The sequence below is a fragment of the Lactuca serriola genome, chromosome 4 (assembly GCF_051521515.1).
Source record: "Lactuca serriola cultivar US96UC23 chromosome 4, Lser_US96UC23_V15, whole genome shotgun sequence".
Classification (NCBI taxonomy): domain Eukaryota; kingdom Viridiplantae; phylum Streptophyta; class Magnoliopsida; order Asterales; family Asteraceae; genus Lactuca; species Lactuca serriola.
Window position 1 is genome coordinate 100,762,838 of NC_136411.1, and position 20,763 is coordinate 100,783,600.

At 36.4% G+C, this 20,763-nt stretch overlaps 1 protein-coding gene across 1 annotated transcript; it reads left to right on the top strand.

Annotated features, from left to right (window-relative positions):
* Window positions 1-18,505: 18,505 nt before the first annotated feature.
* LOC145100270 (uncharacterized) lies at window positions 18,506-19,664 on the top strand. Its single transcript, XM_079037610.1, has 2 exons — window positions 18,506-18,947; window positions 19,042-19,664. Exons 1-2 carry the CDS (start codon window positions 18,542-18,544, stop codon window positions 19,539-19,541), a joined length of 906 nt encoding a protein of 301 aa, XP_078893736.1. The 5' UTR covers window positions 18,506-18,541; the 3' UTR covers window positions 19,542-19,664.
* Window positions 19,665-20,763: the final 1,099 nt, after the last annotated feature.

A 20,763-nucleotide genomic window follows, 5' to 3' on the forward strand; every position in this document is an offset into this window, starting at 1 on the left:
GGTCTAAAATCACGTCCAATGCATTAGGTAACTCTTTCTGTCCGGTTACAAACCTTCTAACACTCAACTGGGTTCCTTTGACTCTCAACAAATATAGGGCTCAAAGCCTCGGACTCGTCGAGTCTAAGAACGGACTCGCCAAGTTGGTCACGTCCACACTCTAAATCTTTGATTTCTGATGCACAACCTTTGATCAAAAGATAGATCCAAGCTTCTATAATCGATCTAGCACATAAAGTTACAAACTTTACATGTTTGCATGGGACATTCAACTCAAAAAGACATAAAACAAGCTCTTAAGATGCGTGGGGCCTTTCATGGGTGCAAAAGCCACTCAAATCTGCCTAGTGACCCCTTAAATGATGTGACTCAGAAGCTTTAACCCCCAAACATGTTTGCAAACATGGTTGGCCACCAAAAATGGCTTATAAAAGCCCTAAATCTCCCCAAAGAGGGATCTAACAAATGAATGAGCAAGGTTACAACTTTTTACCTTCAATGAGCTGTAGAAAGTGCATAATTTCGGGTTCCCTTGGTCTCTACTTGCTACCTCAAGCTTTTCTCCTTCCTTCTTAAGACCACAAGCACCAAAATCCACCAATAAGGCTTAGATTGCTTCAATGATGGTTAGGGTTTCAATGAGAGGTGTTTTGGGAGCATAAGGGACGTTTTGGACGACATAACATTGTTTAAATAGGGTGCAAACCCTTGGATTAGGGTTTTTATCCAGACAGCGTCTACTCGCCGAGTCCGGGACCCGACTCGTCGAGTAAACAGCTTAAACCCCGCGTCCCATCTCACTTCTACTCGGCGAGTTGGTCCTTCAACTCGCCGAGTCCAAGGCCAAAAATGAAAAATACATAGATAAAAATAAAAGAAGAGTGTACCAAGAACTAGGTGCTACAAATTATATACGACAATTATTCCTAGACCCTACAAGAACCACGTCATGTTGTGACAAGTTCTGCTCCTTTGATCTAACGTAATTTTAACTATATTCGAATGTCTTTGGACAAGTTCTTTCTTGTGTAGTGCCCTGTCTGCAAGGTACACTATACTAGAATTTCTCCTAGTAGTATATGGTAAATGTTTTCAACCTTATTCTATTTAGAGTAGCCAAATCCATTATGTCAGAACCTTAATTAATAGTAAGACATAACTAGTGTTTTCATTCTTTCCGAAAGTAATTACAATCTTTATTCATACCCTATCCTTACGACATCAGGCTGCATCTTACAATACTATTTGTATGAGATGAATATTTTATTCCTTAGAAACCTTGGATAAGCAACTTCTTTCTACTAGCTTCCTGAGTTTACTTATGCTTCCTCTTTTGTTCCATTAATAGCCGTCTGAGATGCTCGAGCACCTTCTTCCTTCCTTGAGAAGTCCTTCACTATATTCCCTTCTTTTATACACTTAAATCATGCATCCTCGATGCATCTACATTCTTTGGCAGTGTCCAACTATTCCACACTTGTAGAAAATCACATCTTCCTTGCATTGTCCAAAATGCTTCTTTCTACATTTTCACACCATTTTGGCTCCTTTTTACCCTTAACCTTTTTTTCGTTGGGGTTAGGTTTTGAAAGCTTATTCTTTTTGTTGGACGCTGAGGATCCTTTATTTAATCCTCTTCTCTCCGACATCAGTTTGGGTGGAGGTTCTTCTTTTGATCATGTCTTAAAGAGATTTGGCAGTCTGGATGGCTGCTTACAAAGTAGTTGCTAATTTCACTATTATACTAAAATCCGTTGGCAATCCATTAGAAAATTTTTATGTCCTGGAGTGTTCAGTAGGGACCAAGTGAGAAACTAGTTCCATCTTCTCGGTAAAGGTTGCAGCGTTTTCACTAATGCTCATATCTTTTGTTTTGAAGATTTTGGAATACCTTGCTTATTTCTAAAAGATCTCTTTCTAAGAAATATTCCCAATTTAAATGCTTAAGAAAGTCTTCCCATGACATCTTCCATGATTCTCCATTTGGCATAGAGAGGACCACTTGTTCCACCAGCTTAAAACATCAGTTTGTAGTTGTTTAGCCACGAAGATTGTCTTTTGTCTGTCACTACAGTTGAAACAACCAAATTCCATATCCATTTCGTGGATCTAATCCACATCTGCTGTTGGTTTCGGCTTTTCAGAAAGGCTTGGTGTTTGGGATGCCTTCAATTTTACATACTTGCATCCATCTCTATCAACCTCTTCTTCTGTATTGTCCCTCGTACACTGTCGTGGTTTAACCTGTCTAATGGTTCTGCTAGGGTTTCTTTCCTCAGACTGCTCCTTATTCAACTCGGGTTGCACAACTGGTGCAATAAGTTCATTCCTAACCTCTCGAACTAGACAACTTGTCTCTTCCTTTTGTTCTACCATTATGGCGCGAATCATCGTTTGAACTCCTGTTACTATGGCGTGTTCTACTACTGGCACTTCCTTGGGTGCACACTAAACTAGAAGAGGCTCGGGTTGGCGATTTCTGTTATCTTTTCCTAATAACCTATGTGTCCTCCCCATGATGTTCTATACACCAAAGCAAGTGTTTCATGTACCAAGACGAGAATATAGATATGGAAGGTTTTTAGACGCGTAATCTTCCTTATCACTTTGAAAAGTTATATGCCAATTCTAATACCATAATTAAACGTTTAGAAGACCGGAAACATACAATTTCTTTTATCCCAAGTTTATGCGGAATATGTCCCAAAATGTGGTAAGGATATTATAGAATTATTTTTGAAGAAATGTGTTTTATTAAAAACCTCGGGATGTCTTCATCAATATAGAAACATAAGCATACCATAATATTACATGCCTTACAATAATTAAACTAGTGGCCTAATACTCCTTGAATCTCTCAGCATAAATGTATCCTTTGTAGGAAACTATAACAATGATAAATGAAAACAAAACAGAAAATTAACAAAAGCTGAGGCCTGTGTTTGACACAGTTTCCTTAAAACAAATTCAACCCACTCCGGGTGTTTGTTTCCCAGGATACAACAGCAAGAACGGTTCTACAAACCGCCGGACTCAACAAGGTCCAGATATTATCTTGATACATTCTAGAAAACGCAGCGTTAGAAAGGGAGAAAAGTAGAGAGTTTTTTTCCGTGTCTTTTACCATGTACAAGATCACTATATTTATAGTGCAAACTTGTAACTCTCACCATAATTACAACTTATGGTGATTATAAAACAACACCTTAATTGTTGAATTAAAATCAATATTAAACACAAAATTTGTAACGGAAATTGTGTTTAATGTTCTATTTTAATTCAATTTTAAACAAGAAATTAACGAAATAAGAATTTTGTTTAATTCAATTGTTTAACCATTCAACCACTCTAAACACCATCGTTTGGTGCGTAATTTCCCATTCATTTTTCCAACATCTTTTATATCGCTACTTGTGATACAATAAACTGAGTGGATCAGGTTGGAAAACCTGGTGACTAAATAGAGTTTTCAACCCATAATAATATAGTTAATATATTTAATTATCAAACAATTAACCAAATTTCCCATCCCCATTATCTTATTTATTCTTAAGGATATATCATGAGGATCATATATGCTGACAGTACTAGTTCAATGAATCCTCCATGATACTTGTCAGTAGGTTTTCTTCTATATTTACTCTTAAGGATTTATCGTAGGGATCATCTTATTTATTGACAATATTATTTTAGGGAATCCTCCCATTATACATGTCAATAGGTTTTAGTGTACACTTGAAGAACACATAATTCAAAAACACCTACATGTTACGAGCTTTCTAGCATTCAATTAGACTGTGTAGAGTAGTCTATGGTTGTCATCTATACTATGCTAGTTGATGTCATTGTCTAGTACAATAATACTAGTAACTTAAGTCCAGTTATTGTTTTCATATTTCATCACCTATCTCCCTTTCTATTATATTTAACTCTCATTTCCTATTTCTACCCAATACATTATAGGTAAGAAAATACATATATGGTAAATCATATAAAATAATCTTATATATTTCATTTAACGCAAAACATTTTTGCACATAAGCACATATAGAATTTAATTATCTAGATACTTCATATCTATATGTAAGATGCAAGTAACTATGCACTCACTTGATAAAATTGGATGACTGATGATTCAGCAGCGCTTCGCTTCGTACTTTCAAAAGACCTAGACGCATAAAGTACTAAGCCTTAGTCTATTTTTGTAAAGCCTAGTGACTATAATAATTATAATAATGATTCCCCACTAATTCTAATGTCTACATCAAGATTTCTCAAGTAAGCATCATCCAGACATGATAGTTCGGAGGCAGGATCATTTCAGCGTAATAGCTTTTTTGGAATCCAACAACCAAGCTAACGTGACCATTCTAGACACCTCTCTCGTAAGTAGATCAATTAGTATAATGACTTGGAATTACTGATAAATCTTATTTATATGTTCATAATAACGACTTACGACTATAAATATAAGCTATACTGAAAACGATAGAGTGTAGCTTAACTTATAGAGCTTTTTAAGCGAAAACCAAGAAAACGTGTGGGCAAAATCTCCACCCGAACTCTTTTATTTGTTAGACTCCCAACCACTCCAAAATTTAGCTAAAATAATCTAGTTATCCTAAGAAAATGAAACTGAAGAAAGGAACATCTCCATAGAGGTTCTGGATGAGTTATGTGGGAAAATGAGCATGTTTTCGCAGCTATATATAGGAAAACGAAGGAGACGCGTTGTGCCCTATACTATGTGTGTCATGCAAAGTGCTACCATGTCCTCCTTTGCCATGTGCCACGTGTCGTTGCCTGATTGCTCTATGTCCTTTCTTCTAGAACTTTGTCACTTGTCGCCTTCTTGAGGTGCCACATGTCCAAATCTCATGGTGCCACGTTACTTTGACCCTTGGAGGAGTGGACAGCCGACCATGCCACATGGCGCCCTCTCGTGGTGGCACGTCATTAGCATGTGTGGCGCACTTCACGCACACGCTTTTTTAGATTTTCAAAATGGCGTAACTTCTTTCATACGAGCTCTGTTTTTGATGTTCTTTATATCCTAGAAAGCTATCGATGAGATCTTCAACTTTACTTTAGGCCTGAACAACTAATTCCAATTGTATCAAAATTTTAAATTTTTTATAGTCTTAGGTTGTTTAGAAATCATTGCCGAAAGCATAACTCCTACATACATAATTTGTTCTCGATGTTCCTTATATCAAAAGACTCATATTAACGAGATCTTCAAATTTCGTTTAGATTGTTTAGGCTAATAATCAACCGATCTAAAAGTCGATATCAGTGTGCACACTATTGTGCTGAATTTTAGAAAAATCACAACTTCCTCTAACGAAGTCGGATTTCAGTTTTCTTTATGTGTACATAATATTGTCACATATACTATAACTTTGGTTAAGATTATTTATCCTATATAATCTTCTATAAAAAAAATCATTTTTAACGCTTTTTATCTCGAAATTGGCTAGCCCGAATCTGCGAGCGTTACAGAAGTTGAATCTGATCATAGGGAGTAGGCGTACATCAGTTTCCAAGATCAAGACTTATGAGCTTGTGTTTGATGATAATGTTAGGTTTGATTTAGGCAATTTCTGTTATTCGTCAGAAATGACAAGAAACATAATTTCTTTTCACGATTTGTTTAGACAAGGTTATGGTTATGTGTTTGACAATAATGATGATGCAATTTTGGTTTATAAAATGATGTTTTTATTTTCAAATCTTATCCTTGTAATGACGTCTAGAAACTATTGTGTGTGTAAATATACTCGTTGGAATTGTTTGACCTAAAATCAGATGATGAATGCAAGTCTTGTTTATTATACAAGATGACTAAGTCACCCTTCAGAAGAACTTCTAAAAGAGGTGAAGGACTATTAGACCTCATCCATACTGATGTATGTGGTCATTTTAGCTCCACCACAGGGGATGCAAATTGCTACTATGTGACGTTTGTTGATGGTTACAGTAGATATGACTATATCTATTTAGTCAAAATACATCTGAAAACTTTGAAAACTTCACAAAGTTTTGAGCCCAGAGTAGAGAATCAAGTGGGCAAGAAGATAAAGATGTTCCGACCTGATAGAGGTGGAGAATATATTAGTATTAAGTTCAACGACTATCTTAAGGAATGTGGAATTGGTTCACAACTGACCCCTCCTAGGACACCACAACTTAATGGTGTAGCTAAGAAGCGAAATCGAACCTTACTTGTCATGGATCGTTCCATGATGAGTCGAGTTTTACTCCCTATATCGTTTTGTGGGTTTGGCATAGAAACAGCTGCCCATATCCTAAATCTTGTTCCTACCATGAAGTTGTTCAAAACACCTCATGAAACGTAGAGATGGAATTGTCACACCTCCGGCCGGCGGCGGAAACACCGGGTTATGTGACATTCATAGGGCATCATAGTCATCAAACATACATTGAACAATACATAAAAGGTATATCATAAATATCACTTCGATTATGGAATAAAAATTACATTGAAGTATGTTTTATAGTGCTAGGGATTTAAATACAAATGAAACCTTGACAATTAGTCATCACAATAAACGTCAATATCAACAACGCTTCTAATGGTTCCATAGATACTTTCCCATTGAGACGCACGTCTTGACTTCAAGGAGTGTAAGTTACCATTTTTTGGTTCACTAGGAATAAATGTGGTTTTGAAAACATCACCATAATGTTGGTGAACTCACAGGTTTGACTCGTTAGAATTTGAAAATACCTTTTTATACTAACTATATTTAGTTGTATATAAGTATTTTTAACTTTGATGTTAGGGTACCTTTATTTTTAAAAGTAGTATTCTAGTATTTTTGGGTACTATAGTTTCCATACTTCTTTTTGTGTTTGTAGTATTATATATATATATATATATATATATATATATATATATATATATGTATATATATATATGTATGTATGTGTGTGTATGTGTGTGTACTATTATTTCTTTTTAAGGTGTTCCTCCTTTCAAAGGTTAGTAATATAAATAAAAATATATACTAATATTTAACTGAAGTATTAGAGAACTTTTATATCAGAAGTATGCTTATGGAAATGAGTAGTTCTATACTTAAAGTAGGTTGACCGATGAGTGAACTTTCATACTTAGAGTAGGTTAATGGGATATGATCATATCATAAACTATACAATTGTTTAGTTAAGGCATGAATAGCAAAGTTATAATGACTTCCCATAATTGAGCTTCTGACTAGATATTTTCCCTAGACGAGTGTTCATTGTAAAGGTTAGACTATTATCCTTACTATGACTCGACCACCAATATTGTAGCTAGCAACCGCAGGTGGGGATGTTAACCTCGTATAGATCTACACTAATTAGCTAAGATGAGTGAACTAGTCTCATTTAGCAACCGCATGAATTTTCTTAACGTATAAAAGAAATCCAAATGTTACCTTTTGTAATTATAATTACATAAAATAACTATCTAAGCAAATCCAAATGGGCAGAATGCTAACTAGGTATAGTGTTATCCATAAAAATTTAGCAGAGTAATGACTAGGTATAATGCTATCCGTAAAAATTAGGCAGCATAACGGCATAATATATAAATATTGTCCATTTAAAATGAGCAGAGTGATGACAAGGTATAATATCTATTGTATTATTTGGGCATATAATGATAAGATATAAAGTTTTACCGTTTAAAATGGACAAAGCAATGATATGTTATAATAATTATCTATTATTATTTAGACAGAGTAACAACATAGAATAAATATGTTTTGGAAAAATAACAACATATATAATGCAACAATAATAACGGTATATGATAATTAATAATAAATTAACATGTATTCCCCCATAAATTTGAAAAAGATTTGAAAAATGGACCGTAAACTCACATTTGTAGCATGCTTTAGTTGTTATTGATTCTTGTTGAAGAGTTGTCAAAAATTCGGGATTAATAATAATCTGGCTTAGAAAAGGAAGCTCTAAAGAAAATAAAAATAAAAAGAATATAAATTGGAAATGAAAAAAGAAAAGAAAATAAAAAGAAATTTGAAATGTGAAGGTAATTCGACGGAATGTGATTTGAGCTAATTGGAAATTCTGGGCGTTGCTATTTATATGCAACCAAATTGAAAGCGCACAACGCCTAAGCCAAAAGCGCTCCGCGCATTGGCGCGTTGTCCCCACCCGTTTACTGCCATATGTCAAGATTCAGTTGGTCCACGTAGCCAAAATCTTCACGAATGTCATCTGTTGGCTTGCCACGTGGCGCGTTCCGAGTGTGCCCCATGTCCTTTTAGCGAGTAAAAACTTGGATCTTTAAAAATTCATATTTTTCACATACGAGCTTTGTTTTCGATGTTCTTTATATCCACCCGCAACTATGGACGAATACTACAAATTTCCTTTCGATTCCATTAGCTAGTTTGGTCCCTATGTTTAATTCATATTTTTACAAGGGGTGCATAGAAAACGGTATTGTTAAATTCGTAACTTTCTCATACGAGTTCTATTTTCGGCCTTCTCTATGTCCATGATCTTGCTGAAGTACTACACTTCTCCTCTTCGATGTTTTGGCTTAAACTCGGCCGATCTCCTTTTTGCTAATTACGATGATCCTCTCCTTGTATGGCTGAATTAATAATTTAGAAAAATCATAACTTCCCCATACAGAATTAGATTTTTCCAAAATTTATATTTCCGAAATTGCATCATCATGTACTATCGGAATATATAAATATTTATATGAAATAATGCAACTTTTAGCACGCGTAATATTTACTTTTTGGATGATTTGACTGATTTTCCAATATAGTGGAATGTGTAATATTGTATCTTTATCATAACTTTTACAAATATTACATATTTAGCCTATTATATTGACATTCATTGGGTTTATAATCAACGATTGGTGACAATTTTGGCGATTTTTATAGAAACCTCCCTCACCCGCACATATCATGCTCCGGGGTTGTGAGGATCTCGTTAGACGTGAGACCCAAGATAAACTGGAGCTTATAGTCGATAGGTCTATTTTCATTGGTTATCCACAAAATTCATTTGGATACTTGTTCTAAAGACCTTATGACAACGTGGTCTTTGTAGCTCGAAGAGGAGCCTTTCGTGAGAGAGATTTCACATCCAAAGAGGACAGTGGGAGTTCGATTGACCTTGAAGAAATTCAGGAGTCATCTAGTTAGGAAACCTTGGATGGCACTAACAATCAACCTAAGGATGAAATTCCTGTTAAGCCATTGACAATTTGTTACCACTTCGTCGATCCGATAGAGTTAAAATGGCACCTTCGTTTTATAGTGTCCATATAACGGCAGATGGGGGCATGTTTATCAATAATAACACATTGATAAATTTGGATGAGCCAACTAACTACAAGTAAGTGATGGCAAGCCCTAAGGATGCTAAATGGAAAGAGGAAATGGATAACGAGATCTAATCCATATAAGATAACCAAGTACGGACCTTGGTTGATCATGCCCATGGTCGCAAGACAATAGGTTATACATAGACTTCAAGAAGAAGACTGACATGGATGGTAATGTGCAGTCTTTCAAGGCCAGACCTGCAAAGGGCTTAGTCTGAGTACATACCTAGATAAAATATTAAAGTAGTTCAATATGGAGAATTCCAAGAAAGGGGATCTACCCATGCATCATAATATCAAACTGAGGAAGGCTCAATGTCGTAGTAGTGATAAAGAAATAGATGCAATGATTCGTGGCCCATATGCTTCGGATATACGATGGATCATGTATGTTATGACTTATACTCGACCTGATGTGGCATATGATTTGAGCATGGTTAGCAGATATTAGTGAAATCCGAGTGCAGCTCATTGGAAGACAGCTAAAAATATACTTCAGTATTTGCGGCAAAACCAAAGATATGATCTTAGTATTTGGTGACAAAGATGAACTTAAATTGAGTGGTTATAGTGATGCCAACTTTAAAATGCGTCGGGATAATAGTTATTTGCAATATGATTGGGTATTCGTTTTGAATGGTGGAGTAGTGACTTGGAAAAGTTCCAAGCAACAAATAGTGGCTAAATCTACTTATGAATTAGAGTACATTGTAGCAAACAAGAAAGCAAAGGAAGAGACATGGTTAAATAATTTCATTAGAGATCTTGGAGTTCTTCCAACAATCCAAGAGCCCGTGGACATTTTCTACAATAATAAATGTGTGGTTGCCCTTGTTGGATTAGGTGTCTAAGTCCATAACTATAATTGGTTTGTACTTGATCTGATAGTAACATGGTCCTTTTTGGTTGCCTTCACCATAGCAACTAGATAGAATGAGTTTTGGAGAAAGAGGATAATAAATGATTTATTAATATATTATAAGAATAATATATTAATTGAGAAATCATATTATTTAATTAGTATTAATCAGAAATTTATTTGGAATTATTTTTGGGATTAAAGGATCTGATTAAAAGTAAGGGGACTGCTATTGCAAATCATTGATAGTTGTAATTAGAGCTGATGGGCTCCTTAAGGAATGAGTGGACGAAATCTATGGGAAGCCCATAAAGATTTCATCCAAGTCCTTCTAGAAGGTATCCATGGACTGCTTAAGGCCTAAGCAATCAGATTAGGGTTTCCACCTGAAAACCCTAGCAACCTCAACTATATAAGGAACCCCTTGGTATACAATTTTCAGCCCTATATATTCTAAGAGAACCCTAGCCGAAAACTGAAGAGCCTCCATCACCTCTATCCTTTATCCTTTTCTATTGGTGTTTCTGACTCCATTAGAGGTGCAATGCGTGGGGCACTAAGCTCTTGGAAGTAAAGATCAAGCAAGGAATATTTGTGATTACTAGATAATTAACAAGAAAGGTATTCCTCTAACGTGAGAAAAACCTAGATCCAAAGCAATTAGGATTGCATGTACACATATGAATGTGGATATGCGCATAACCATCAACTCTAACAAAAGAACCAAAGGATCATCAGAGATCAAGGCACATCGAAAGAAAATATCGTTATACCTGACATCAAGTTGAAGAAGGAAAGCTCTTGGTGAATCATGTTTCATCAGCGGAAAGTCTTGTTAATCATCTCAAGAAGGGTTTAAGCAATATCAAGCACTTTGAGCATGCTATGAGTATTAGACGAAGAAATGATATTTGATTTTAGATTTTAGTAGATTATTGATAGTTTTGAAACAATGTAACAACAATATATTGTAAATATTTTTGGTGTTTAAATCACCACACAACCTCTCCACTCCACCACTAACATCCTGAGGTTACAAGAACTAAGATTCCATGACAAAATAGTCTAGGGTACCCCCACACCCCACACAAGATCAAACATTTTGATACTCTTGACAAAATATTGCCACATCCAAAGCACCTTCCCTTAATACAATTTCATGTACTTGAACATACTCACCTGATGATAAAGAATGAAACAATAACACACTTTCCACTGGGAAAACCCCATGCGGATATGCATCAACCATTCCCAAAAGTAAATAAATCCCAACAGCTCTTACCCTACTAACGATAGTGATCGATTAACCGAGCTAACTAACCCTACAACTTGCATCCAACCTGAGTAGCACAAGCACTTCTGAACTCTATCTTCATTATCTCAAAAGGGGTAATCGGTTACAACGAGATCTTTCCCTAAATGATTATGATGCGAGAACCACAATCATAATCCCTAAAAGCATGGAGCTGACAACAACTCACCCTGAACTTGTGTTCTGACCAGTCCCTTACACCTCACAACAATAAGATATCTCTACCATCTTGAATTACAAAAATCCAATGAGCGTACTCTACAACTCCCTCCGACCTATTGCGCAGAAACCATCAAGATCAATCGGACAACTGATCCTCCAAGAAGAACTCTTAGTTCACTCCCACTTAGGGCTCACACTTAGGTGGAGACTTAACTAAACCGAAAATCATAAAGATAACCAGACCATCATAAAGAGACTCTGATTCTTAGGTGGAGACTTAACTAAACCATACATAACGTCTCTCTCACACACAATCACATAAGCAAAAACAATTAAAGAATGAAGGAATACATAGTCGTGAGGTCTTGAGGTCTCGACTTTGCCCCCAGAAAGACCACTGATGATGGGGTTTGAGCCACCCCAATCGACAAACATGGGCAATTTTCCATAATGTGACCATGCTGATGACAACAATGACATAATTCTACCTCCAGGGTGTAATCTTAGCGAACATGTCCCTTTTGTTCACACCTACCACATTTGAACTTGTAGCACACATGCTCGTAGGTTTCTCCACCCTTAGCGAAAATGTCATGGTCCCTCTGGTCTCCAGTACTAGGCATGGAAACAACAAGCTTCTTATATGTTGTTAACAAATTCGGTTCATGAGTCTACTTCATATTTTCCAATTGCGTCTCCAAAACTAGCTCCTGTTGTTGAGTGACCTCAACAATCTTATCAGTTGTTTGAACGGCTGTAAATGGTTCCTCGAACTTGGAGACCAACCTGTCGGTAATACGCCCAATAATGCCAGACAATTCCTCTCATAAGCTCTGTGAAACCTCAGTGACAATCCAATCACGAGCTCGATCCCTATGAAGGCAGGATGCAAATCCCACCTTCAATACCCCAACACAGGAACTAGTCTGCTGAGCATTCTCCATAACAACACTCCACCGCTTACTAGCAATGGGATTCTTCTCCCCGAAGAACTTTGGGGCTCCGCAAGCCTTGAACTCCTAAAAAGAGAGTGTACACGCCCTAATCTGAATAGCTGTAATATCTGCATGTAAAGTCCTAATCTGCTCATCTAGTAGCTCCATGATCCATTCCCTAATGGTAAAAAACATCAAAGGAATCACATCCAAAATACCACGAGTGACCTTAGACATAACAAACTCGTGTATCATCTCATCAATCGGCTCAACACTAGAGCCTGGACCCAAACCAAAACCTCCTCCACGAGTGCTCATCAACATACTGAAAAGCAACCACACAAATGATCATAACATACCCAAAGAATCCTCATCCAATAGGATTTTTGAATCCTCATGACTTTCCTTAATTTTAGTATAAATCATGTGCTTTCGGTAGTACGGGCCCAATACTACCTTCCACACCTATCCATATTTTTCTCAAGAATCATTTTGAGTCCTCTAAGTCACATTCTTATAATGATACTCCTAATAATCACTAAACATCGCACCACTTGCACTAAAGCACTTCCTAGGCTCTCCTAGGATCCCTACCTTACCCTGCCATCAATTCCTAAAGAACTCATACACGTGTCAGCTAGCTACTTCATGAATACAGTTACATGCAATAAAACTTAAATAATCTTTTGACTAAAAGACCCAAACCTACAAAGGTTAAACTCAAACGAGAGCTGCACAATAGGGCCGAAGCAATCATTCTAACATTATTTAACCTTTGCAACATGTAACTTCACATATTCAATTAATACTTAACTCGCATCAATAAGAGTCCCACAAAGCACAAAGCAAGAAACATTCGAGCAGTAACACTCAAAAGCCACAAAACAATCAAAGGACATATTCAGCTCACTTGCTGCTATGATGCTAGGAACTTCTAGTAACACTATTAATTTCCTTATGCATGCAAATTATACACAATACGGGATCAAATAGACTATCGAATAAATAGTTATACCCTAAGACCATAACTAGGCGAGGAACGAGAAATAAGGATAAATCAATCATTCTACGGCTATATGATCCTAATTGTACACACCTTTTAAACATACACTTAACAATCAATTCCACCAAATTAGATTCGAAATCTGACATAGCATCCAATTTCGCCTATGCTACAAGGCATCATGAATCAGACCATTCTATCATGCAATTCTTGAAGGTATCCTTATCCCTATCCTAGTATGCGAAACATATAACATAACAACGTGTATGGGTATTATGAGAATCAATTAGTTGAGCTTGACTAATTACATGCATCACACCACTTTCTTTATAAAAGTCTTTTTGTAAACTTTATTTTCTTTTAAAAAGATTACGAATTCCTCAGTTTGAATTCAAACACGCCTGAGAGTGTGCCTGAATTAATTCCTCAAACCAAGGCTTTGATACCAACTTGTAACGTCCCAAAAATGCCAATAAAAATTTACATTTTAAAACATTGATTCATACAAACATTGGTTCCAAATCCAATCAATATAGCTTGTATTTTCAAACATCATAGTATATCAAAAGTAATCAATGTGGAAAAAGCCATCGGGGGATGTTGTGCAGTTAAGCCGGACCCTTCTTTCTGGAACCGAAAGTACCAAAAAATTGTTTAAACCACAAACAATAAGCACAAAGCTTAGTGAGTCCCCCAAAATACCACATACCACATACCTATCAATAAGCCCAGCCTACACATTCGGCCCAACCCAACATACAAATAAGCCCAACCCAACATATCCATGGGCCCAGCCCAAGGTGCATAACATTGGGCCCAGCCCAACATGCTAATGGGCCCAAATCAACGTGCATACTAATGGGCCCAACCCAACACACCATGAAAGAGTGTCAAAGACAACTAGCAACCTACACAATTTAGTGAGAAGACTCACCTGACTCACGAATCAACTAAACTATAACTCAAAGCCCCGCAATAGGTGCTACAATACACCTATTGAAACATACAAGGTCCAACCTTAGTCTACAAACAAAATCCACCAAGTTTGACCAAAAGTCAACCAAGGTCAATAAGTCAACGATCGTGGTCAAATTCAACAACCAATAATATCAACCATCCAGCCTCACGTCGTGACTAGCCCTTGATCATATTGTGAGAACTCACTCAGCCCGATTCTAACTCGACTTGTTCCAACTCAACCAACTCGGTTATGGACAACCCACTCAGCAAGCATCGCGGTGTAAACCCTCCTTGATCACGTCGTGAGCATAATATATAACATAGTCGCAGATTCCTTTTGGGTCACGTCATGACATCCTCTATGTCACGTTGTGACCGCAGTTTGAAACAACAACCTAATGGTTTGAGACCTTAATCCATTAAGTCTCTAACTCCAACTTTTCCAGAAGCTTAAGGGACTCCAAAGGTCCATAAAAATGAAAACTTTATTGTAACAACCCGACTCCCAGGTATAAAAATTTAAAGCTTATATTCATATTCTTAGACCTACTCGACAAGCTGGATGCCCCAACTCGTCGTGTAGAAGCAGATCATGCCGCATGATTTAGGAGGTATAGTCGACGAGTTGGAGGACCTCAAATCGACGAGTAGGAGCCAGAAAATGATACCCTAATTTCCAGGGTTTTACACCATATTTAAAGGGTCATTAGCCTCCCTCTTCCTCCCTTACAGTCCCCCCTGAGCTCAGAAAACCCTAATCATGCCTACTCTCCATTTTTGTGTGTTAAGAAGCTTGGAAGGTGGATTTTGTGATGAGATCTTGAAGTCTAAGGAGCTTGGAGCAAGGAGAAGCTTGTGGATCCAATTTCTACTTCATCTTAGCATCATCTTAAAGGTAACAAGTCTTTACCTTCACTTCTCTCTAGCTACATCTCTTCATGCAAACGTTTAGGGCTACTGCTAGTTTGTTATGGAGTTATCTCTGGTTTTGGGCATGATCTGAAGTTGTTACTTCAGATATGGACTCCTCTAGCCCCTTATAGTCATAAAGGTCTAGTCTTTAGCAAGTTATGGCCTTCCCCTTACGTAAAACTTCTTCTTTAGCTTGGTTTTGGCCTTTAAGACCTTGCATGCACGTAAAGTTTGCAACTGTATGTGGTAACTATGCCCTAGGAGGCTAGATCTACAATTTGGAGCTTTAGGGTAGCTTAAAAACGTATAAATGAGAAATGGACTGAAGGGACACGACGGGTTACATGGTCAACTTGTCGAGTCAGATGAAGATTAGTTGTTTTTGGTTTCTACACGGACTCGACAAGTCCATGAGATGACTCGACGAGTTAGTTAGGGTCTTCCCGACATTTAGACACCATATGGACTCGAAGAGTTGTTTGGAAACTCATCGAGTCGAATAGGATTTTCATGATTTCTCGAGTTCTGAAGGAACTCGACGAGCCAATGGGCTACACTCGACAAGTTGGGTCAACATGGACTGTTGACCTTGACCATTGACTTTGAATTTGACCAAGGGTTGACTAGTTCGACTTCTGGGGGTATTTTAGTAATTTAGAATTCATGGAAGTGGGTCATTGGCGGATGTAGGTGATTGAGTTTGGAGTTGTGTTTGGGGAGCTGATGTTATCATTCCGAGCTACTTGTGAGGTGAGTTGTCCTCATTATATTAACAGGGTCGAAGGCACCAATGACGACCTTTCTTTAGATTGTTATCCTGGTTATTGCATGATGATATGCTAGTGACCTGTTAAGTCAGTATCCTTGTATATAGGATGATGCTATGTTAGTGACCGGTTAGATCGGTATCCTGGTTATAAGATGATACTATGTTAGTGATCTGTTAGATCTGTATGACTATCTGTACATGCTAGCTAGCGTATGATATTCATGTACACCTGATTGTTTGTTTGGGGGTGGTTTGAGGCGGACCTGCTTTATGTTGTAGGCCAACATACCTAGGGTGGTCCAGATAGACTACAGGCTGGTAGGGAAAATCAGTCAGGCCGAAGGCCCAGAGAACGATCTGGACAGGCTGAAGGCCCGGGTGGGCGGACCAGACATGTTGAAGGTTCTGAGAGTGGGCCAGATAGACTGTAGGCCCGATGAGGGCAATCCAGTCATTCTGTAGACTCTATATGCATGTTGTTTATTTGCTATGATATGATTATGATTGTATGGTGTTGGTATTTTGGGGGACCTTAGTAAGCTTCGGGCTTACAATTATTGATTATGTTTCAGGTACTTTTGATGATCGCGGGAAGGCGAAGGCGTGATCATGCACCTCCTTATATTTTTATGATTTGATTCTGGGATACTCTGACATGAAACCATTTTGAAAACAATCTTGTAATAATTATTGGTTTTTGAATGATTTAAAAAGTTCTAAATTGGCATGATTTTGTTGGGTGTTACATTTATGGACATGCATGCTCCATACATGTCCTCTACCCAGTCTAGGTCAAAAGCCAAGCAAATGACTCCAAACTTATGCAAGGTTCCCAATGCACAAAACCAAATCCCATATCTGACCCAAATAATACTCAAAAGGCTTCAAGGATCCATAAAAGTTTCCAACTTTGTGCAATCTCATCACTTCAACTTGCTCAAAGTTGAGATAAGGGGATAAGGACTTAGATCTAGCAATCTAGAAGCATAAATGTTGAATCTTGGATACTTACAAAGGCCCACAATATGCACAAGATGATGATGATGTTTACTTGTTGGATCAACCCTCTAGAACTCCTTCTTCTTCAAGCTACCAAAACACCAAAATGGGTCAAGAATCACCAAAATGGATTAGGGTTAGGATTTTCTGAGGTTTGAGGGTGATGGAGGCCGATAATGAAACCTAAAATTGAGTTAATATAGTTTAATATGAAAGAAACCGTAAAAGATCATGGATTTGAATTGCAACCTTCTTCACGGCGTGACACCTATGTCACGTCGTGACCACCTTACGGTCACGCCGTGACACTCGGTTTTTTGCAAAAACCAAGCTTTTAACTCTTTAATTCCCTAAAGCGAACAATTCTGAAAAATTGTTGTTACAAAGAGGGGCTTCAATTAGTAAAGAGGCGAGTGCGTATACAATTACCCTTTCGTATTTCGTTAATTAATGGTTGGTAAATTTTGTTTTGAGTGAAAATTTTATGATTTATTATTGTTACATTTATAGTTTAAAAAAAAAGCTAAAATGTTCTAAAACAGGGTAATGTGTGTGTGTATATACACCCTTTCACCAACTTTTTATTTATTTATTTTTTGCATTTCACTATTTTAATATATATATATATATATATATATATATATATATATATATATATATATATATATATTAAAATAGTGAAATGTAAAAAATAAATAAATAAAAAGTTGGTGAAAGGGTGTGACGGTGTGGTGTATGTATACCCTCCAAAAATAGGAAAGATGGTTGTTGATGTGGAGTGAAAGAGTGTGGTGTTATGCCCTCCAAAACAAAAAATGATATGAAAAACTGATAGGCTGTTGTGATGTAGAGTAAAAGAATGGTGGTATACCCTCCAAAATGAAATTATTTGAACGACTAAGCGAGTTGCTATATGATAAAACACTGCCGATGTAGAATGAAAGAGTGATGGTGTGATGGTATGTCCTATACATAATTATTAATCCATAATTATTAATACCATGCTCATTAACAAAGATTAAACCTAGATGAGAACATCCTCTTTCATTCACATTCACCCCACTAGACTATATTCATTTAAATCTTATTCGCTTGTGTACAGTGTATTTATAGGGATAACTTCATGTAATTGCACCATTGTGTCAACATTCTATCTTCATTATTGTTTCGTCAGCCTCACGCGAAAACGGTTTCTCACATTTTTCAGGCTTTAAGTAGGGCCGCTTATTATTGAATATCGGAAAAATGGGGAGGTTTCGGAGAGTGGCGGAGGCGTTTGATCATGTGGTTGCCAAGGTTAGGGACTGCGACAGCAGCGGCAGCGAGCACTCGTCGGAGACAGTGAACAAGGATTTGTCTGATTTGGTAAATTCATATATTGAGAACGGCGATGGCGTAGTAGACACAGACTTTGATATGAAAATCAAAGATGAATGTAATTCTGATGAGATTGATGATGATACGGAGGAAGCTAAGGAATCACTGGAGAGATTATTTCGAGCTCAAAAGGGTGATCCTGTGAAGAAAAATCTTCTTTTTGAAGTTGAAAAAGCATGGCGGCGCGTCACGGAAGTTAACTCATCGCCACTACCGGTGCCAGGATCTAAACGTCTATTAATGGCTCGTCTCCGTGATCAGGGCCTTGACGCCGGTACTATTTTCTTTCCATTTTTCATATCTTTATATATTAGTTAATCATGTAGTGATCATGATAATTAACAATGGCATATATATAATATACGCAGGTCTTTGCAAATCCAAGTGGGAAAAGAAAGGCCGACTTATCTCCGGTGAGTACGAATACGTCGACGTTAATGTCGTCGGAACTCGTTACATAGTCACCATATCTCTGTCAGAAGAATTCGAGACAGCCCGGCCTACTGATAACTACACTTCGTTGCTCCAGATTCTCCCGCAAATTTCAGTTTGCAAAGTGGAGGAGATGAAAGAGGTGGTGAGAATAATGTGCAGAGCTGTTAAGAAGACGATGAACCAAAGAAAAATGGCGGTCCCACCATGGAAGCGACGGGAGTACGTCCAAGCTAAATGGTTTGGTACTTACAAAAGAACCACTAATGAGTTCTCTACTAAAAACACGACAGATTTGAATGTAAATGAGAATAAAATCGAAGGGTTTATGTGGACGCCTGAAACTTGCTGTCATGGACGCACATACGATTTTGCTAGGAATGGACTTGGCTCGAAAATGGGCAGTTTGACCATGATAATGAACGGAGCATGTTAAGGTAGTTTTGATTGTAGTTAAAGTAATTATTAGCTATAAGATAAGATAAGATTGATTGTTAAATATGTTTTGGGGGGATTTTGACTTTAGATATCTCATTGTAAATTCATTTAGTTCATTGAGAACGTGGATGTAAAATAACCAATTTGGTTTAAAATGGTTTAGTTTAGTTCATTATTTTCCGTACTTACTTCTTTTATTTTATTTTATTTTAATTTTTTTAATTTTAATAATGTTATTATATCTATATCAATAATTTATAATTTTGTAATCTTTAATACACGTATTTTTTAATTTAAGTCGTCTAAATGAAAATCGTTTATGATAATTCTTATTCTTATATCATATTCATTTGAAGAAATAGTAAGAGTCTTCTTTCAAGTAATTACAATTCAATAATATAAGTAGTTATTAACTTATGATAATTCTTATTCTTATATCTACAACTCCATATATATATATATATATATATATATATATATATATATATATATATATATATATATATATATATATATATATATATATATATATATATATATATATATATATTCTAACTTAGTGGTTTTTAATTGATACTTATTATAACTAATTTTTTAATATAAGAGTTATATATAATTAACATGTGTAGTTTAACAACGGAATCATAAACTTTTGCAAGCGGTACCAAAAAAATCCGGATAAAATATTAAAAGATAATTATTATTATATTACGATTCATATAACAAACTAGCTTAAAAGTCTTATAATTTTAAATTTGACCTCTTTGTTTACCCATTTTTCAAAAGCGTATGTTACTTGTTCAATCTTAAAATCGATATGTATTTTTTCTACGCTATAAATCATATCATCGTTCATAAAATCATCACCTATTATATTATACAAGCCGGTCTTCAAGAATTTCATTGCGGAAAAATATCTTTTAACAGTTTCTGTTGAACAAAACCAAAGGAAAAGAACGAAAACGAGAAAGAATGACAATGCCCTTCGAATTAGGAAATATCTAATCATCATTCAAAGAGCGATACAAGTTGACCATCAAAATATACCCTTTCTGAATCATTAAATTTTGTTTTAATTTGTAAAACTTACTTAGATTTACAAACTTTGATTTGTGAAACACTGAAAATAAATTACAAGGACTTAAAGCCAACATGTATTCTAGCAAATCGGTACTCACTTCACTAAAACAGTTCTCAAATTCTTGAATTTTCATATCAAA